The following is a 22,904-nucleotide window of genomic DNA, read 5'->3' as shown; positions in this document are numbered from 1 at the left end:
AATGCACATGGGTATGTTAAAGACACTAAGTCATATTAAAGAAACAGATTTCTTTACTGTAACGTAAATGTAAAGAAACATTTCCCAAACACATTTGATCACTAAAAGTGGTCTGTCTCAGTAAATAGTAACATCATAAGGAATTAATATCTCTGAAGAACATACACTGGAAAACACTGACAGAGCTACTTTTTATAATCATATGGAAAGAAGTAAATGTCCTTAGTAATTTTTGGAGAATATGGTTTTTTAAACTTGGAACAAAATACATCTTGGATAGTCATCAAAAGAAAAAATGTATTAATAAAAATAATAGCTATTCTGTGCCAAGGGCTGTCAATGCCCAATTCTGCAAAGTAGATAAAATTACCCCATTGTACAGATGACAAAATGAAGACTCAGGAAATTTAATTTACTGTCATGCTGTTGAGCAGAATTCAAATCCAGCTCTTTGTGGCTGCAAAGCCAACATTTTTCTACAACACAGACATGTGATGTCATTATGAAATTATGATCATCTGTTTCCATTTAACCCTTCACTCTTCAAGGCAATTTCAGTTATGTTTTCATTTCCTTTTCTCCACAATAATTATTTCAAAATTTCTACATTCTCTCTGCCACCCCACTTGCAGAAGATTATTTCAGTTCCTTTTAGCCAACTACATAAAAACATTAGAAATAAATGTCCTCAACTGTTCAAAACTTGACCTGTACATTTAGCTTTATATGTATCCATCTTCCCTTGTTCATCTCAAAAAAAAAGAAAGAAAGAAAGGAAAGGAAAAGAAAGTTTCTATATCTGTGCTACACAATACATACGCCCAATCCTTTCTTGACTTTTCAGATCCCTTCCTTTATGCATGTCCCTGTCGCATTCTCTACCTCCTCCTCCCCACTGGCTTTTTCCAACATTTTACACATGTTCAATTCTCTCCCTATAAACAATCTAGAACAACTCCTTCTCCTCCCTCTTGCCTCCCCTTCTATCTTCCAGTTCTTTCTTCCCTCTCCTTAGCCAAGCTTCTTGAAAATCTCGTCTACACTAGCTGTTTATGTATCTCCATTTCCCAGCCACTTTTCAAACCTCTCCAATTAGGTTTCTCCCACCTCTTCACTGAAACTCTTTCAACAAGATCATCAGTGACTTCTCTGTTGCTGAATCTTTGGGCACCTTTCAATTGTTTATTTAATTGACCATCCTTTTCTTCTTTTTTAAAATTTATTTATTTATTTATTTTTGGCTGTGTTGGGTCTTCGTTTCTGTGCAAGGGCTTTCTCCAGTTGCAGCGAGTGGGGGCCACTCTTCATCGTGGTGCATGGGCCTCTCACTGTCGCGGCCTCTCCCGTTGCGGAGCACAGGCTCCAGACGCGCAGGCTCAGTAGTTGTGGCTCACGGGCCCAGTTGCTCCGCGGCATGTGGGATCTTCCCAGACCAGGGCTCGAACCCATGTCCCCTGCATTGGCAGGCAGATTCTTAACCACTGCGCCACCAGGGAAGCCCGACCATCCTTTTCTTCTTGAAACATGCTATTCTCTTTCTTTTGTTGACAACTCATGTGACTTGGTTTCTTTCCACTTCTCTAGTGACTTTGTCTCAAACTGCCCTGGAGATTTCTCTTCCTCTAGCTGTCCTCTAAATGCTGGTTTTCCTCACAGATGAATTCCAGGCTCATATTCCTTCTCAATAGTCATGCCCTTCTTGAATGATCTCATCTACTCTTGTGGATCCAATTTCACCCTGTTATGCTGATTATTTCAGAGCCACATGCAGTCTAGAAGAACTCCTGGCTCCAAAGCACATCCAATTTCTTACATGAAATTTCAACTTGAATGACCTGCAGGTATGTCTAAATTGAAATTACTGAAAATCTACCATCTCAATATGCTTTACCATACACGTTCCCTTTCAAAAGGAACTTGCACTCAGGCTTCTAAGCCAAATGAATGATTGAATGAATGGAGAGTAACCTTCAGTTTTTCTCTGTCTTATTTCAAATCTAATCCATCAACAAGTCCCTTTGATTCATCTACCTAATACTTCTAAAATTCATCCATTTCTTTCCAACACACCATTAGCATACTGTGACCCAATCCTTTTCTTCTTGGATATCAACAGCAGCCTTCTATCTGAACTTCTAACCTCTACACTTGCCCCTCTGTAGTTCATTCTGTACTCTAAAGCTAGACATATATCTCTTTTTTTATCATTGTTATTCAAATTGATTTCTTTATTGTTTGCTTTTTAATTCATTTTATTGATGTATAGTTGATTTACAATGTGTGTTAATTTCTGCTCTACAGCAAAGTGATTCGGTTACATATATATATAATATGTATTCTTTTTCATTTTCCTTTCCATTATGGTTTATCACAGGATATTGAATATAGTTCTCTGTGCTATACAGTAAGACCTTGTTGTTTATCCATCCTATATATAATAGTTTACATCTGCTAGTCCCAAACTCTCACTCCATCCCTCCCCCACCCCCTCCCTCCTTAGCAACCACAAATTGGTTAGAGAAACATTTCTAAAATTAAAATCTGATTTTTTCAGGCTTCTTTTTAAAAAGATCCTCCAATGGTTCCTCTTCGCTCTTCATCTGTACTTAGCATCTCAAATTTACTCTAAGTATGTCAGCGTTTGGGTGAAGCCCTTTAATTCCCCAGTACTTTCTAACACCTTCAGTAAATGCACACGTGCACACATGCTCAACCCTGTTATCCTGACCAGTCCTTACTCACCCTCCATGTCTCAATGATTATTCATTTCCTCAGAAAGGCCTCTCCTCCTGCAGTTCCCAAGGTCTCCTTTCCACTTATTCTCACATATCCCTGAACTTTCAATGGCATAACATTCACAAGCATTTTTGTCAAATCACGTGCTCCTTCTTCAATATGCTTGAGTTATGTGTTTTTGAAAAAGTACATGAGACCTCGCAGGTGGTTACAGGTCTGGCTCCACCAATGGTCAGCCAGGCAGTGGTCCCTCTGGCACAGAATGCAGCAAGAGGCGGTTTGTGGCATTTTCCCTAGGACACTCGAGGCCCTTGGGCCTCTGCCTGCCAGCCATGTGGCTGACAGGGTCTTCGTGCTCCGGCTGGGTGTCAGGCCTGTGCCTCTGAGGTGGGAGAGCTGAGTTCAGGACATTGGTCCACCAGAGACCTCCCGGCTCCATGTAGTATCAAACGGCAAAAGCTCTCCCAGAGATCTCCATCTCAATGCTAAGACCCAGCTCCACTCAATGACGAGCAAGCTACAGTGCTGGACACCCTATGCCAAACAACTAGCAAGACAGGAACACAACCCCACCCATCAGCAGAGAGGCTGCCTAAAATCATAATAAGGTCACATGCACCCCAAAACACAGCACCGGACACGGTCCTGCACACCAGAAAGACAAGATCCAGCCTCATCCACCAGAACACAGGCACCAGTACCCTCCACCAGGAAGCCAACACAACCCACTGAACCAACCTTAGCCACTGGGGGCAGACACCAAAAACAACAGGAACTACGAACCTGTAGCCTATGAAAAGGAGACCCCAAACACAGTAAGTTAAGCAAAATGACAAGACACAGAAACACACAGCAGATGAAGGAGCAAGGTAAAAACCCACCAGACCAAACAAATGAAGAGGAAATAGGCAGTCTACTTGAAAAAAAATTCAGAGTAATGACAGTAAAGATGATCCAAAATCTTGGAAACAGAATGGAGAAAATACAAGAATCGTTTAACAAGGACGTGGAAGAACTAAAGAGCAAACAAGCAATGATGAACAACACAATAAATGAAAGGAAGAATTCTCTAGAAGGAATCAATAGCAGAATAACTGAGGCAGAAGAATGGATAAGTGACCTGGAAGATAAAATAGTGGAAATAACTACCACAGAGCAGAATACAGAAAAAAGAATGAAAAGAATTGAGGACAGTCTCAGAGACCTCTGGGACAACATTAAACACACCAACATTCAAATTATAGGGGTCCCAGAAGAAGAAGAGAAAAAGAAAGAGACTGAGAAAATATTTGCAGAGATTATAGTTGAAAACTTCCTTAATATGGGAAAGGAAATAGTCATTCAAGTCCAGGAAGCGCAGACAGTCCCATACAGGATAAATCCAGGGAGAAACACACCAAGACACATATTAATCAAACTATCAAAAATTAAACACAAAGAAAAAATATTAAAAGCAGCAAGGGAAAAACAACAAATGACATCCAAGGGAATCTCCATAAGGTTAACAGCTGATCTCTCAGGAGAAACTCTGCAAGAGAGAAGGGAGTGGCAGGACATATTTAAAGTTATGAAAGGGAAAAACCTACAACCAAGGTTACTCTACCCAGCAAGGATCTCATTCAGATTTGACAGAGAAATTAAAACCTTTACAGACAAGCAAAAGCTAAGAGAATTCAGCACCACCAAACCAGCTTTACAACAAATGCTAAAGGAACTTCTCTAAGCAGGAAACACAAGAGAAGGGAAGACCTACAATAACAAACCCAAAACAATTAAGAAAATGGTCATAGGAACATACATATCGATAATTACCTTAAATGTAAATAGATTAAATGCTCCCACCAAAAGACATAGACTGGCTGAATGGTTCAAAAAGAAGACCCGTACGTATGCTGTCTACAAGAGACCCACTTCAGACATAGGGACACATACAGACTGAAAGTGAGGGGATGGAAAAAGGTATTCCATACAAATGGAAATCAAAAGAAAGCTGGAGTAGCAATTCTCATATCAGACAAAATAGACTTTAAAATAGACTATTACAAGAGACAAAGAAGGACACTATATAATGATCAAGGGATCAATCCAAGAAGATGTAACAATTGTAAATATTTATGCACCCAACATAGGAGCACCTCAATACATAAGGCAAATGCTAACAGCCATAAAAGGGGAAATCGACAGTAACACAATCATAGTAGGGGACTTTAACACCTCACTTTCACCAATGGACAGATCATCCAAAATGGAAATAAAAAAGGAAAAGCAAGCTTTAAATGATACATTAAACAAGGTAGACTTAATTGATATTTATAGGACATTCCATCCAAAAACAACAGAATACACTTTCTTCTCAAGTGCTCATGGAGCATTCTCCAGGATAGATCATATCTTGGGTCACAAATCAAGCCTCGGTAAGTTTAAGAAAATTGAAGTCGTATCAAGTATCTTTTCTGACCACGGTGCTATGAGACTAGATATCAATTACAGGAAAAAATCTGTAAAAAATACAAACACATGGAGGCTAAACAGTACACTACTAAATAACCAAGAGATCACTGAAGAAATCAAAGAAGAAATAAAAAAATACCTAGAAACAAATGACAATGAAAACACGACGACCCAAAACTTATGGGATGCAGCAAAAGCAGTTCTAAAAGGGAAGTTTATAGGAATAAAATCCTACCTCAAAAAACAGGAAACATCTCAAATAAACAACCTAAACTTAAACCTAGAGCAATTAGAGAAAGAAAAACAAAGAAACCCCAAAGTTAGCAGAAGGAAAGAAATCATAAAGATCAGTTCAGAAATAAATGATAAAGGAATGAAGGAAATGATAGCAAAGATCAATAAAACTAAAAGCTGGTTCTTTGAGAAGATAAAAAAAATTGATAAACCATTATTAGCCAGACTCATCAAGAAAAAAAGGGAGAAGACTCAAATCAATAGAATTAGAAATGAAAAAGGAGAAGTAACCACTGACACTGCAGAAATACAAAGGATCATGAGAGATTACTACAAGCAACTATATGCCAATCAAATGCACAACATGGAAGAAATCGACAAATTCTTAGAAAACCACAACCTTCCGAGACTTAACCAGGAAGAAATAGAAAATATAAATAGACCAATCACAAGCACTGAAATTGAGACTGTGATTAAAAATCTTCCAACAAACAAAAGCCCAGGACCAGATGGCTTCACAGGCGAATTCTGTCAAACATTTAGAGAAGAGCCAGCACCTACCCTTCTCAAATTCTTTCAAAATATAGCAGAGGGAGGAACACTCCCAAACTCATTCTACGAGACCACCATCACCCTGATACCCAACCCAGACAAACATGTCACAAGGAAAGGAAACTATAGGCCGATATCACTAATGAACATCGATGCAAAAATCCTCAACAAAAAACTAGCAAACAGAATCCAACAGCACATTAAAAGGATCATACACCATGATCAAGCTGGGTTTATCCAAGGAATGCAAGGATTCTTCAGTATATCCAAATCAATCAATGTGATAAACCATATTAATAAACCAAAGGAGAAAAACCATATGATCATCTCAATAGGTGCAGAAAAAGCTTTTGACAAAATTCAACACACATTTATGATAAAACCCTCCAGAAAGTAGGCATAGAGGGAACTTACCTCAACATAATAAGGGCCATATGTGACAAACCCTCAGGCAATATCATTCTCAATGGTGAAAACCTGAAACCATTTCCTGTAAGATCAGGAACAAGACAAGGTTGTCCACTGTCACCACTATTATTCAACATAGTTTTGGAAGTTTTAGCCACAACAATCAGAGAAGAAAAAGAAATAAAAGGAATCCAAATCAGAAAAGAAGAAGTAAAGCTGTCACTGTTTGCAGATGACATGATACTATACATAGAGAATCCTAAGAATGCTACCAGAAAACTACTAGAGCTAATCAAGGAATTTGGTAAAGTAGCAGGATACAAAATTAATGCACAGAAATCTCTTGCATTCCTATACACTAATGATGAAAAATCTGAAAGAGAAATTAAGGAAACACTCCCATTTACCATTGCAACAAAAAGAATAAAATACCTAGGAATAAACCTACCTAAGGAGAAAAAAGACCTGTATGCAGAAAAGTATAAGACACTGATGAAAGAAATTAAAGATGATACAAACAGATGGAGAGATATACCATGTTCTTGGATTGGAAGAATCAACATTGTGAAAATGACTCTACTACCCAAAGCAATCTACAGATTCAATGCAATCCCTATCAAACTACCAATGGCAATTTTCACAGAAGTAGAACAAAAAATTTCAACAATTTGTATGGAAACACAAAAGACCCCGAATAGCCAAAGCAATCTTGAGAAAGAAAACTGGAGCTGGAGGAATCAGGCTGCCAGATTTCAGACTACACTACAAAGCTACAGGAATCAAGATACTATGGTACTGGCACAAAAACAGAAATATAGCTCAATGGGACAGGACAGAAAGCCCAGAGATAAACCCACACACATATGGTCACCTTATTTTTGATACAGGAGCCAAGAATATACAATGGAGAAAAGACAGCCTCTTCAATAAGTGGTGCTGGGAAAATTGGACAGATACATGTAAAAGAATGAAATTAGAACACTCCCTCACACCGTACACAAAAAAATAAACTCAAAATAGATTAAAGACCTAAATGTAAGGCCAGATACTATAAAACTCTTAGAGGAAAATATAGGCAGAACACTCTATGACATAAATCACAGCAAGATCCTTTTTGACCCAGCTCCTAGAGATATGGAAATAAAAACAAAAATAAACAAATGGGACCTAATGAAACTTAAAAGCTTTTGCACAGCAAAGGAAACCATAAACAGATGAAAAGACAACCCTCAGAATGGGAGAAAATATTTGCAAATGAAGCAACTGACAAAGGATTAATCTCCAAAATTTACAAGCAGCTCATGCAGCTCAATATCAAAAAAACAAACAACCCAATCCAAAAATGGGCAGAAGACCTAAATAGACATTTCTCCAAAGAAGATATACAGATTGCCAACAAACACATGAAAGGATGCTCAAAATCACTAATCATTAGAGAAATGCAAATCAAAGCTACGATGAGGTATCACCTCACACCAGTCAGAATGGCCATCATCAAAAAATCTACAAACAATAAATGCTGGACAGGGTGTGGAGAAAAGGGAACCCTCTTGCACTGTTGGTGGAAATGTAGATTGATACAGCCACTATGGAGAACAGTATGGAGGTTCCTTAGAAAACTAAAAACAGAACTACCATACGACCCAGCCATCCCACTACTGGGCATACACCCTGAGAAAACCATAATTCAAAAAGAGTCATGTACCACAATGTTCATTGCAGCACTATTTTCAATAGCCAGGACATGGAAGCAACCTAAGTGTCCACTGACAGATGAATGGATAAAGAAGATGTGGTACATATATACAATGGAATATTATTCAGCCATAAAAAGAAACGAAATTGAGTTATTTGTAGTGAGGTGGGTGGATCTAGAGACTGTCATACAGAGTGACGTAAGTCAGAAAGAGAAAAACAAATACCATATGCTAACACATGTATATGGAATCTAAAAAAACAAAAAAAACCCAAAAAAAAACAGGGTTCTGAAGAACCCAAGGGCAGGACAGGAATAAAGATGCAGACATAGAGAATTAACCTGAGGACATGGGGAGTGGGAAGTGTTAGCTGGGACGAAGTGAGAGAGTGGCATGGACATATATACACTACCAAATGTAAAACAGATAGCTAGTGGGAAGCAGCTGCATAGCACAGGGAGATCAGCTCGGTGCTTTGTGACCACCTAGAGGGGTGGGATAGGGAGGGTGGGAGGGAGACGCAAGAGGGAGGAGATATGGGGATATATGTATATATATAGCTGATTCACTTTGTTATAAAGCAGAAACTAACACACCATTGTAAAGCAATTATACTCCAATAAAGATGTTAAAAAAAAAGTACATGAGACCTAAAAATCTCTATATAGAGTAGTTCTAAGAAATAATAGCAAAGGAATGGGTTCCAGGATTTCTACTGCATTCTGCAATTTTGAAAAGTATACATTTATATTATCTTTGTCAATAGTCATAATATTCAAATAACCTGTATTGATATAATTTGCATCATACAAATTAATACTACATGAACATAAAGCAGAAGACTTTCAGTTAAAATGTTAATTTAGCACATGTGTTTTTTCTGTTTCCTTCTGAATCACCAAGAAAATGATAATAATGAAATTAATCAGAAACAAGTTGACCTGGAAAAAAAGGCATTAACAAGTTCTTGGAAGATGAAGAGTAAGTGAAGAAGTAGTAACTGACATAACAAACTGGAAAATCCTGAAACCCAAGTGCCTTTCAAAAAGGATATTAATTTAAAAAAAAAAAAAAGCTGATTTTCATCACAGAACCCTGGAAAAGCTCAAAAATGGAAGGTGTTAGGTAGCTTGGAAGGTATAGGGTGAAAAACCCAGACTAATCAAGAATCTATACAAGGAGTTAGAGCCCCAGATGCTCTTGCATGCCCTGTGCAGCCAGGCAACTGTTCCTTCATGATTCTAGCAGGAGGCATTTTGTCATGTGAGGATGTAGAATGAGGGATGATTTAAAGAGGGAAGGCCAGTAAGGGAGAGGGTAGACATGAAATGCCACTTTGAAAATAAGAGAATTTAGTGAATATTCTTGATGGTGACCACACCCTCCCTACCCTCTTTGGCCAACTAAAAGGCAGACAGGAGATTGAAGGGAGTCCTTCTCTGGGGGTACTGACCGCTCCACAGGAATAAACAGAAGATAATGACTTTTAAGGATCCCACTGAAACAACCGGCTCATTATCAGGTCATCGTACAAAGAGGGCAACCCAATAAATCAACAAACCCCACCCATTTTTATTCTTCATCCTTAAATATAAATGGATAGTCAAGTATTCCCAGGCATTAGTAGGCAGACTCTAAAGAAAGGTAAAACCCAAAATGTGAAACTATAATCAGAGGCTTAATACTTGTAAAAGAAATTATTATAGTCACAAAACAAGGATATGATGCTATAAAAAAATGCTCTCAGAGCAAAAAATGTTATTAGAAATTAAAATCACAATTGCCCCTCAAAAATATTTTCAAATTGAATTGAAAAATAATGTAGAGAAAATATCCCAGAAAGTAGAGACAATAGATAAATATATGGAAAATAGGAGAGGAAAATTTTATAATATTAGAAAATCAACTCTAAAATCCAAGAAATAAGTAATAGAGGTTCCAGAATGAAGGACCAGAGGTAATGGAGGGGAGGAAATAAGTGTGTGTGTGTATGTATGTGAAATACTTATACAAATACAAATCAAGGCACAACATGGCGAAGATCAGGAACACTGAGGATGTTGGCAAGACCATTAGAATTTTCAGGGAGTAAACAAGTTCATAAACAAAGTACTGGGGATCAAAATGTCATCACAGTTCTCAAAATGGAGCAAGCTGTTTAAATTGGTAAAGAATTTCTAACATCAGATTTTCTAGACTCTCATTCAAATGTAAAAGTAAAATAAGGACAGGTTGAAATGTGCAAGGGCTCAAAAATTAACTTTACACAGGAAGCTCATGTGCCCCATTAAAATAAGGCACCAAAATGTAAACAAGATGAGGTTGGGATTCAGAAAATAGTAGCTAGGATGATGTTAAAGGGAATGACTAATGTAAGAGCTGTTTGAAAAGCCTGGAGAGCAATTAGTATTAGGATGGTGGGCTCCAGGAGGGAGCTCTCTAAGGAGAAAAAAACAGATACATTATACACATACATACATACATATACAGACATACACCAACACATATAGATGATTGATATATAGATACACAGATTTTTTAAACAAAAATAATAAAAATTTTACTGCCCTGGTGGATATTTGGAGGCTTAAAAAAGTTCCTGAACAAATGGATTATTAAGATAATTTTTTACCCAAGGGGAGGAAAATTTATACAAAGAAAGGAAATAATTATGCTGTATTTCATGGCTCAGTTTTGAAAATATTTACACAGTCTAATAATATAAACACTGAAATGTTTATTTAATTAAAAGTGTGACAGAGCTATCTTGAAAAGTTAAGGGAAGGAAAATATGTGTTGGTACAAAGGATGGGCCGTGGAGCACATTGTAAAACAGTAGCCAGACCATCATAGTTAAGTCAATGGATAATGTCTAAAATTAAGACTAAAAATATATATTGCATAATTTAGAAAAATGGAAGCAAACACCCAAAGAAATATTTTGAAAGTGTTGAAATTGTGAATCTCAGGCAAATAAGACTCGGTGATGAAAAGGGGCAAAGGATTGCTACTATTTGCTAAAAGTTGGATAATACTCTTTGACTTTTAAAATATATTTCCATACAAATAACAAACCAGTGAGATGGATGGGGAGGAACACACTGGTCGATGTAAATCAAAGGTCATGTTCTTGTCTTTGAATTGGATGCTGAGTTCAAAACTGTTGATTATATTATCATGCGTTATAGCATACATAAAGCTTACATATATTATTCTGCATGTATCAAATACCTAAAAGGTATTTTAATGCATAATCATTTATTAAAGAAAACATACTAAAAGAAACACTTGATAAATTTGTGCAGCCACTTTGGAAAACTGTATGGAACGTCCTCAAAAAAACTAAAAATAGAACTACCGTATGATCCAGCAATTCCACTCCTGGGTATATATCCAGAAAAAACAAGAAAACTAATTTGAAAAGATACATGCATCCCAATGTTCACAGCAGCATGATTTACAATAGTCAACATATGGAAGCAACCCAGGTGTCCATAAACAGAAGAATGGATAAAGAAGATATATAATGGAATATTACTCAGCCATAAAAAAATAATGAAACTCTGCCATTTGCAGCAATGTGGATGTGCCTAGAGAATATTATGCTTAGTGAAATAAGTCAAAGACAAATACTGTATGATATCACTTAAATGCGGAATCTAAAAAATAATACAAATGAATGTATATAACAAAACAGAAACAGACTCATAGATATAGAAAACAATCTAGTGGTTACCAGAGGGGAGAGGGAAGAGGGGAGGGGCAAGTTAGGGGTAAATTAAGAGATACAAACTACTCTGTATAAAATAGATAAGCAACAAGGATGTATTATACAGCACAAGGAATTATAGCCATTATCTTATAATAACTTTTGAAGGAGTATAATCTGTAAAAATGCTGAATCACCATGCTGTACATCTGAAACTAATGTAAAATTATTGTAAATCAACTATACTTCAATTAAAAAAGAAACCTTGAAACTAAAAAACCTCATCTGTATTAAAGGTTGAAGTTTTTAGAAATGGGAACATAGATTTCCCTAAGTCTCTAAAGACTATTGGCTGCAGAGTTTCCGATATGTTTCTTTTTCTTTGACTAAAAACTACGTAAATGAAACAGTAAAGTGTCAGGTGTTTTTGTTACACAAGTCTCTGGTAAACCATGGGTAAATCAATCTTTGGTATGTTTGAACAAAAGGTGCATTGTCAGACATAAGACGACAGAGACCATGGGCTGCGAGAGGGGAGGCTGGATGCTGCATTTCACTGATGTCTGTTCTACTGCTACAGACTCTTGTTCAGGGTACCTTGGGGTTACCAGGTGCCCAGGTGCCTTGCCTCTCATCCCGGAATTTGCTGATAAAAACAGTGGGAAACTTGTATCAACATAGATCTAAACATTAATTGTCTATTCTTTCTAATGGGTCTGCAAATGGGCAGATCCTATACTTACTTATTGTTCCCTTCCCTTTTTGTCTGCAAGCTCCATGCAGCTTGGGACCTTGTGTCTTGCGCATTCCTGGATATGCCTGCCATTTGCCTGGCACATTGTGAGAACTAAATACATAGTAATTGAATGAATGATTGAACTATTGATTTTTTTTTTTTTTTTTGCTATTGATTAACCTGAGGTTTGGCCTATGAAAAATTGTATAGATTATAGCCAAACCTTACCCTTGTTTATTTATCTGCTTCGCTCTAAAATGACATAATGGCGAGAAGATAAAGTTTAGTGACAAAAGACTCCATGGTTAATTCCTGGATATGTCCTTTACTAACTGTGTCATTTTGAGCAGCACTGCACAGTTTTCTGAGCCTAAGTTCTGTCATCCATTCATCCATTCTGTGATGATAATAAGACTTCCGTCGTTATAGGGAGGGAATGAGTTAATAACTGTGTATTTTATAGGCTGTAAAGTAATATGTAAGTGTCTATTGTATCTATGACCAAAATCTTTCTGATATATATTTTCTATGTATTGTATCCATTTTATTCCCCTCACTACATGTTATTTTTCCAAATTGAATTACAAGCGAGAAATTTAAGCACAATGCTAGTCTTCATGAGTTTATATTAAGAATTGTTAAGGTAGGAATTGCCATAAATATTTATAGCTACCTCCTTGGGTCATAAGGCTTCAAATATGTGAATCAACTATATTTTTCCTGCCATTTTTCTGACAAGCAGACACAGAGTTGATCAGTTCTATTATAAAGTCACTAAGATATAGGGAAACATTGAATCATTTTTTTATTTTCTTTCTTAAATTGCCTATGTTTTGGACAAGGGAACGCACTATGAAGTTACAGATAAAGTTCGCTTTAACTATTGAAGAACAAAGAAACTATTAGCATTAAATTACAATGATTTCATTATTAGATCTCTGTGTGTGTGGATAACCCTTCTTTTAGGATAAGTTAACCCCTCTGCAATGTAACAAAGATCAGACCTCTATAATAATTATTTAGAAGAGAATCTGATGCAGTAGGACAAGCCAAGGTTTTGTAGCAACATGCTCTGAATTCAAATTCTGACTCAGCCATTTTATCTCCCTGAGGCTGTTTCCTTCTATGGAAAAAAAAAAAAAGCAGAGATACTTGAAAGGATGAAAGAAATTATACAGGAAGTGCTTGATTGGCAATCAATTAATGTTAGCAATCACTGTTTTAGAGGCTGATTTTAGACTTCTGAACCCCTGGTACTCAGATATCATTCTCCAACTATGCTTGTATTTATACACTAAATTGGATTTGAGGAAAGCAGTCGATACCAGCTGGTTTCCAATAAAAAGAAATGTGGCTTGCCTGTGCGGGCATAGAGGAAGTAACATCCCCAGAAGGCAAGCGTGGCTGGGCTGCATCTGTGTAGCTGTGTCACACATGATCAGAGAACCACAGATGCCAGAACTGTGCTAAGTGCTTTACATGTGGAACAAGAACAAAAACAAAGGCAGACAGCAAACCAAGAGTGTCTGCTTGCTATCCCCAAACCACAAGTACGTTCAAAGGAGGAGGAAGCCTGTCAGACAGAAAGAGCTTTGTTCTTCTGAAAACTTAATGGCTTTAGATAGGTATGTTTGGTATTAAAACCTGAGAAAAGCAGCCAATGCCCTGCTTTCAGGCCTTGCAGGATGAAGGGGATGAGTGGGAACAAAAGAAAGAGAGAAACGGAGAAGCAGAGAGCCTCATGACAGAGGTCTGTGCGCAGCCTTCCAGGGAAGCCCCCCAAATGCTCGAGTAAAGTCTCCCAAACTTATGCACGCTAATGTGAGTGACTGTGTTGTTACAGTTAATGTAAACTGAAGGAGAAAACGATGCTTGAATCAATGCAGTGAGGAGAAGAGGTAAGTAGAGCATCATATCAAGGGAAACTAAAATATCTTCCAGGGATTCGTATAAACCTTGAGCAGGACTTGGACTTCCATAGGCCAATTTGGGAGTTGGAAGCAATTTGATCAATTTCAAGTATTACATGCGTGTATGTTTGTTGGGGGACTCTTAGCTAACCCAGAGATCATGCATGGATCATAGTATTACTATCTCTATGTTACAAACAAGGTTGGAAGATGTTTCAATGACTCGCCCAAGGTCACCCAGCTAAGTATCTGGGGCAGGGGGAGCTGATATTTGAACCTATGCCCATCTGTCCCCTGAAGAGAGCTCTCAGTTACCATGTCATGCTGTCTCTCTAAGACGATTCTCTGGATCATCTAGCGGGGCTTGGCTGGGTGGCTACATCATAAATCACATCAGAGCTCTTTTGAATAAAACAAACAAGCAGGCCCCAACTGTGCATATTCTGATTCATTAAGTCTAGGTGACATCAGGGGAATCTGTATTTTTTTAAATTTCACCAGACATTTCTAATAGGAATTCAGACTTGGGAACCTAAGATAGTCTAGTCTCTTAATATAAATGTGGGAAGCTCCGGGCCTCAAGTGGGAAGGGTCTTATACAAAGACAAACACTGAGAACTCGGCTTTATTCTAGAGTCGGGGATAGAACCTATTATCTCTAGTCTCAACATTCAGTGGGAAATACACATGAGCACAAACTAAGAATCCATACAATATAGCGCTTACAGGGATCAAGTGACTAAAAAATGGTTTAATGACCACTTAATGATTAAATGGTTTAATCAAGTGACCCTTTCTTTGTAAAGAAACTCACCAGAAAGTCTAAGAACACTTCTGTAATTTTCTAAGTACAAATTCTATAAGGTAAGAAGTAGTATATTTTGTCAAAAAAGAACCTGAGGCTAAGAGAAGGAAGTGATTTGACAGAGACTACGACAGCAAACCAGCGTTCTAATTCAGTTCTATCACACTGAAAGACTACACACTTGATAAACAACACTCGCCTTTTCAAAGTGCGTATGTATTAAATGAGCTTCTCTTTAGGTTGTAAACACAGGGTCATTTTGTGCGTAATAAAAAGAATTCCTTTGGCGCTCATTCCCAGCCACTGTTGTGTAATCCCCAGTCCCTCCTAGAGACTTGTCCAGGTACGTCTGCGGGTGATCCAAGGAAAGTGTACTACGTTCTCCTTACCAGCCTTCTCTGCCCTCAGTTTGAAACTAGCCTAACAAACTGAAAAGTGAGAATGAAAGGCAGCTCAAATGAAAGAGGATGCAAGTAAAATGAAAAGCAGACCCCTGGATAAGTAAGGAGCTAAAGGTCAGAGAGAAGAGAACACTGCTAGGGAAATACATGGTGAAATTCAGTCAGGATGAGTTTTACAGTTAAATGTCCTTTACATACTGGAGCACAGTGGACCACAGCACAGCTCTACCAGTGTCCGTATAGCCGTAACTTGCCGACTGTTGTCTAAGTCTAGACCATGAGATTCCTTACAGCTAGAATAAAATAAAAATAACAAACAGAACGTCTCTTCCTTCTTCCCTCTTTCCCTCTTCTCTTCCCTTTTCTTCACAGAGGCAAAAGCATGCCCTGCAGCTGAGGAAGTAGAGTTGGGATGGGATGGAGTCATGGCAGCATGAGTACACCTGGCTGCCCAGAAGTGCTCATGTGTGTGTGCAGTGGGGCAGTGCATGAAGGCAGCCGTATGCCTAGTGGCCAAGGGAGCAGATGGGGGAGGGGTGAAGATGAAACCAGGATGGTGGGACGATCGCTTACATTAAGCAAATAAGTCAAATGACTGAGCAAATGAGTAAATATTTTGAGAATAATGACAGCCAGTTTTCTCAATGTTGGAAAAATGATTTGGAAACATAAAAAGGGAGAAATCTAGATAGAATTCTGAGGTATTAGAACTGGAAGTTGCTCTAGTTATTCGTTGCTATATGACAGACCTGCCTGAAATTTAGTTGCATAAAACAATCACTTTTCCTGTTTGCATATCCTGTGGGTCAGGAATCCAGGCAAGCACAAGAGGGCACAGAATGACCCTGCTCCATGGTGTCTGGGGCCTCAGCTGGGGGTGACCTGACCTGGGGGCTGGAATCATCTGGAATCCCCAGGGTAGTTGAACTTCTTACGTGCTAGCGCAGGGCTTATGTGGAAGTATTCTGGTGAACAAGGCAGAAGCTGCATAGCGTTTTCTGACCTGGCCTCAGAAATCATGTAGCGTCATTTCTGCCATAATCATCTGATTACACATGAGTCACAGGTTAACCCAGTTCAAGTGAAGGGGACATCAACTTACCCTTTGGTGGAAGGAGTGACAACAAATTTGTGGATGTTCAAAAACAGCCAGAGAGATTGCCATGAACTTGTATATGTATGTATATATACATATTTAAACATATATGTATACACGTGTATACATATATATGCAGGTATATACATACATGCATACGAATACATAGATACATATATATTTTCCTACCTCTGTCCCTTGAGAGTTCCTAGAGCAGTGACAGAAAAATAGTGATGAACACACTGAATATCCAGCTGATCTTGGCTTCTAAATATCTTCCTCCACAAGCAGGAATGATGGGTCCTTAGAGAAATTGTTGTTTCCAGAGCTAAAAAAGGGAAAGAGATGAGCATGGGTTATCTTGTTTTGCCATAAAGTAAGGAAAAGCTCAAAGAATATGAAGCATGTCCAAAAGACACTGGAGTCAGAAGGTGCTCCCAATGACCAAAGATGGCACAATTTAAGCACCAAAATAAATAGTGACAGTAACGTATAACAACCCATTGAATTAATTGGAATTCATGAGTCCACACTTGATACAAATAAAAATATAAATAAACAGGGTGAGGGGATATTTCTTCCTTGAATGAGATGCCAACTAATAAATGAAGAAGGAATGATGGAAATAGAAAAATCATGACTTGGCAATCATCACTGGTCAGGGTTGATTTAGGCAGAAGTCATCAATGGATGCTCAGGCAGTGGGTGGGGTTCCGGGAAAAAACAAGATGCCAGGATAATTTCTGAATATCTACCCTCCAAGGACTCATCAACTACAAAGGAAAAATGGTGACTTCACTGTAGGGAAATCTGGCAGTTAGCACTATGACCAGGTGATTGAGGTTGTCATGACCATTGGTGGACCAGTCAACATCATGTGCCTCCTGATGTGAGTCACTGAGAAGAAAACAGTGTAATTTCTGTGGAGTTTCTAACAAGAAAGCGTGGCCTGTGTTAGGTCACAAGGAAATAACAGGCAGACTCTGGTTGAAGTTTGCTCTACAAAATGAACAGATTGTGCTCTTAAAAACTGTTAGAGAAAGGACAGAGAAAGGCCAAGCAACTGTTCCAGACTGCAGGAGAGTGGTGAGATCTATCAACTAAAACAACATATGCCTGAAGAGGTTCCTTGGCCAGAAGAACAAATAGGACACTGTTGAGACAGTGGTGAAATTTGCATGGGGGATGTAGATTGGATGGTAGTCCTGTGTCAAGGTGGATTTTCTGACTTGGAGGGTTGTTTGGTGGTGTGGCAAGAGTGTCTTTGCTTGGGAGAAATACACACTGGAGAATTAAGGAGTCATGGTTGGGGGTGGGGGTTAAATCAGATATTGCTCTCAAATGGTTCAGAAAAAGACTAATGATAATGGGTGTGGGGAGAGAAGACAGGACAGAGTAAAGGTAGAGAATCCATGGGTTGAATGATGTTCTCTCTTTCCAAATTCACATGTTGAAGTCCTATCCCCCAGAACCTCAGAACATGACCTTATTTCAAGATAGGGTCTTGAAAGAGGTAATCAAATAAATTAAAGGGAGGTCATTAAGGTGGGCCTTAATTCACTATGACTGATGTCTTTATAAGAAGAGGAAATCTGGACACAGATAGACACATAGAAGGAAGAAAGGTAAAGAGACATAAGGAGAAAACCACCATCTACAAGCCAAGGGGAGAGAACTGGAACAGATCCTTTTTTTCACAAGCCCTCAGAAGGAATCTGCCCTGCCTACACCTTGATTTCAGATTTTAGACTTGCTTTTTGTCTCTCCAGAACTGAGACAGTAAGCTTCTGTTGTTTAAGCCGTCCAGTCTGTGGTACTTTGTTACAGCATCCCTAGCAAAACAACACCATGTGAAAAGGATACTGATGTTCTTCATATTGTTCTTGTAACTTTTCTGTAAGTTTGAAATTACTGCACAGTCAATTATTATTAAAATAGTGATAAGTTATCATTTTACATGTAATCATCTAGCAACATTTTCACACATGCTATCTTTGATCTTCACTACACCCCCAGAGAGGTAGTGATTATTATTATTAATATTATTATTAATTGATTCATTTCACAGTCCAGTAGTCTCTGAGTAGATTGCAAAAGGGTCTTTGTAATGGAGAAAAATGAAGCTTAAAGAGGTATCCTCTGAGCCTCTAGTGTTGACAGCGGGAGAAGCTACTTGTTCATACATATAACCCTCTGATAAAGTTATCAGAAGGAGAAAAGCAAGAAGAGAGGTTCCTTTAGAGTATAGATTTAAAGATTGCCCTAAACCCTGTTTCCTTAAAGAAAAGACTTGGAGGAAGGATAGAAGAGAAGAGGACAGAGAAGAGAAGCAGAGAGAAGTGGGATGCAGAAAAAGGACAGAGGAGAGAGAGGAGTAATGATCACTGACTGCTTTTGCTCCACATCTGGAAGCTGATGAGCAGGCAGATGGGAGGCAAAGGAAGCGTCCTCTCCTCCCAAGTAGAGATGGTCCCTTCCTTGTCTCTCCTTCAGCTTGTTCATAAAATCTCCAGTGTCCCCTACGAAGTGGTCTTGTCATAAAATGCTATTTTTTCTTCTCTACTAAAACCTGAGGCATTGCAGCCTCTTCTACTCCTTAGTTATAGAATCTTGGGTAAAGACGGCACCACAATCCTGTAAAAACACAGTCATATGAAGTCATTCCTGTGCTCAGAACTCACTGGTGACTCTCAGTCTCATTCAGAATGAAATCCAAAGTCAGTCCCCAAACCAACATGGCCCTACAGGATCTGTCCACCTGTTACGTCCCATATTGTATCACCTCACTCCAGCCTCCAGAGACTCCTTAAGGTCCCTCAAACTCACCAAGGTGGCTCCAGCATTGGGGCTGTGTACAGTAGCCCTCCACCCCCACCCCCTCTTAGCTGCAGTTTCACATTCCTTGGTTTCAGTTACCCATGGTCAACCATGGTCTGAAAACATTAAACGGAAAATTCCAGAAATAAAAAATTCATAAGTTTTAAGTCGTGCACCATTCTGAGTGGCATGATGAAATCTCGCGAGGTTCTACCAGGGACGTGGCTCCTCCCTTTGTTCAACATATCCCACCCCTTAGTTAGTAGCCCTCTTGGTTATCAGATCGACTACCATGGTACCACAGTGCTTGTGTTTAAGTAACCTTTATTTTACTTAATGATGACCTAAAGTGCAAGAGAAGTGACGCTGAAAATTCAGATATGTCAAAGAGAAGCTGTAAAGTGCTTCCATTAGGTGAAAAGATGAAAGTTCTTGACTTAATAAGGAAAGAAAAACATTGTATGCTGAGGTTGCTAAGATCTACCATTATAGCAAACCTTCCACCTGTGAAATTGTGAAGAAAAAAGAAATCACCTGAAGCAGATGATTCTCCTGAGGTATCATCAGAAGGTCAATAGCAGCCCTACATCCTTCACCTAACTTCATCTCATCACACAGGCTTTTTATCATCTTACATCATTACCAAAAGTGTGAGTACAGTATTTGGAAAAAAGAGACACATTCACATAACTTTTATCAGAGTGTATTGTTATAATTGTTCTATTTTATTATTGTTGTTGTTAATCTTTTATTGTGCCTAATTTATAAATTAAACTTTATCATAGGTAGGTATGTATAGGAGAAAACAGAGTATATTTAGGGTTTGCTACTAGCCAAGGTTTCAGGCCTCCACTGGGGGTCTTGAACCATATCCCCTGCAGTTAGGGGCGTGGCTACTATACTTGCTATTCCTCCAGCCTCCTGTGCTTCCTTCAGATATCCAGGAGGCTGGTCCCCTTCCTCTCATCTTTTTTTTCTTTTAAACATTTTTAAAAATTAATTTGTTTATTTATTTTTGGCTGAGTTGTGTCCTCATTGCTGCGGCAAGCAGGGGCTACTCTACCTTGTGGTGCGTGGGCTTCTCATTGTGGTGGCTTCTCTTGTTGCGGGCCACCAGCTCTAGGCGCATGGTCTTCAGTAGTTGTGGCTCGTGGGCTCTAGAGCACAGGCTCAGTAGTTGTGGCGCACGGGCTTAGTTGCTCCGCGGCATATGGGATCCTCCCGGACCAGGGCTCGAACCCATGTCCCCTGCATTGGCAGGCGGACTCTTAACCACTGTGCCACCAGGGAAGTCCCACTTCCTCTCATCTTTACTAAAATGTCACCTTCACAGCAAACCCTTTTTAAAATTTAAAGGCTGCCCAAAGTGTCCCATTCCCCTTGCCCTACTTGGTTATAATCCTTAGAGCTGGTTGCTGTGTAACATTCTGCGGTTTTTACTATTTGCCTTTGTTTTATACGTTGCTGGTCTTTCTCACTGGAATATCTGTTCCACAAGGACAGAGGTTTTTGTTTTATTTGCTGCTGTATCCTTAGCACATAGAGTGGTATTTGGCTCAACAAATATTTATTGAATGAATAATTGGGGTTACTTGACCATCCTGTATCTCAGTTACATGATCAAAACCAGTATAATAAATGTTATATGCTGGTGAGGATGTGGAGAAACTGATCACTCAGATGTTGCTGGTGAAAATCTGAAATGACACAACCACTCTGGAAAACAGTTTGGCAGTTTCTTATTAAACTAAACATGCAATAACCATATGACCCAGCAATTGTAGCTTTGGGCATTTATCCCTGAGAATGAAAACTTATGTTCACATTAAAAAAAAAAAAAAAAAAAAAACAACTGTACACGGATATTCGTAACAGCTGTGGCACATCTCCATACCATGGAATATGACTCAGCAATTGAAAAAAGTAACTGTTGATACAACTCAGATGAATCTCAAAATAAAAAACAAATAAGCAAAAACAACAACAACAACAAAAAACGAATCCCCAAAGTCTATACACCGTATGATTCCATTTATATAATATTCTCAAATGGTAAACTTAAGGAGATGAAAAATTGTTTACTGGTTTCCAGGGACTAGGGCTGGAGATGGTGGAGGAGGCAAGTAGATGTGTTTATTAAAGGACAATATAATGGAAAAAAAAGAACAATACAAGGAACACATAGCATCAAATTGCTGTTTGACTGTGGTGGTATATACGCAAACCTACGTATGTGATAAAATTACATACATCTAAACACACACAAATTGTTACTGACCCTTTCGAGTTGGCCCGCAACAGGCGTCCTCCTGCCAGGTGGTGCTCGCACCAATGCAACGAGCTGGAGTTTGGTTCCGAAGCAAAGGAAAGCTTGATTCCTTGATTGAAGAAGGCAGAGTTGCCAGCTCCCGCTGTCGAGTCCCCGCTCTCCCTGCCAGGACGCACGCAGGTGGGGCTGCTTTATAGGGATCAGCTTTGTAGGCGGTCTCGTCAGCGGGGGAGGGGTTGGCGTTCTCGCCTTGCAGTCCTGTGCAGCTGAGCTGCTCGCAGCTGCAGACCACAGTGCCGGGTGCAGCCTCTCTGCACACGGCCCGCTGCCGCCATCTTGAATCGCAGTGACGCGCGCAGCGCTTCTGCGCGCGGCTTCTGCACGCGACGCAAGCGGCAGCGTCCGGGAGCAGCGTTTCACGTTTGGAGCTCCGGTCTGAAGTGCCGGGTGGAGGGAGGCCTCCGCATGCAGCATCCTATGAGCAAATGAAACTAGATGAAGCACAAAGGAAAACAAACAAGCAAAAAAAAAAAAAGGTTAGACTTTATTTTATTGCCTGGATTCTATTTTTGTTTCCCTGGGAATTGTGAACGGCTTTTGCTGGTGGCACAATGGTTACATATAAATCTTTGGACATCTGAATAATATAGATGGATTGTATCAATGCGGTTTCATGGTTGTGTTATTGCAAGATGCTACCATGGAGGGAGACTAGGTAAATAGTACACGGGATCAATCTGCATTATTTCTTACAAGCGTGTGTGAATCTACAGTTCTCTCAAAATACAAAGTGTAATTGAAACACTACAGTATTATTCTGAAAATATGCACTGAGTACTTAGTATGTGCGGCACCTTTGTAGGGTAGCTGTGAACATTGAATGGATATATACATATACGTGTGTGTGTGTGTAAGTAATACAGTTAGAGCGCTGTTCAGCATATAATAAACCCTCAGTACATTTCAACTATTATTATTCCAGTCCTTGAAGGCAGAGCCTCTATTCAGTTCATCTCTGATTCTCAGTATGTGTATTGTTTCTGATACATATTGCGAGCACCTGTCAGTGTGAACTGAATAAAT

The 22,904-nt window shown here is 39.0% G+C and overlaps 1 protein-coding gene across 1 annotated transcript in view; it reads right to left on the bottom strand.

Annotated features, from left to right (window-relative positions):
* The window catches only part of LOC309664340 (uncharacterized protein), a gene marked incomplete at its 5' end in the record, with an annotated part of 388,334 nt that overhangs the window by 340,350 nt on the left and 25,080 nt on the right, over positions 1-22,904 (bottom strand). Inside the window, 2 exons of the mRNA XM_082469519.1 lie at positions 16,925-17,063; positions 21,831-22,296. Coding sequence (XP_082325645.1) covers positions 16,925-17,063; positions 21,831-22,296 — 605 coding nt within the window. The remainder of the gene's footprint in view (positions 1-16,924; positions 17,064-21,830; positions 22,297-22,904) is intronic.

This window comes from Balaenoptera physalus (genome assembly GCF_965194825.1).
Source record: "Balaenoptera physalus genome assembly, chromosome: 7".
Classification (NCBI taxonomy): Eukaryota; Metazoa; Chordata; class Mammalia; order Artiodactyla; family Balaenopteridae; genus Balaenoptera; species Balaenoptera physalus.
Note: the sequence above shows the minus strand (reverse complement) of the source record. Positions and strands in the feature narration are given on the sequence as shown.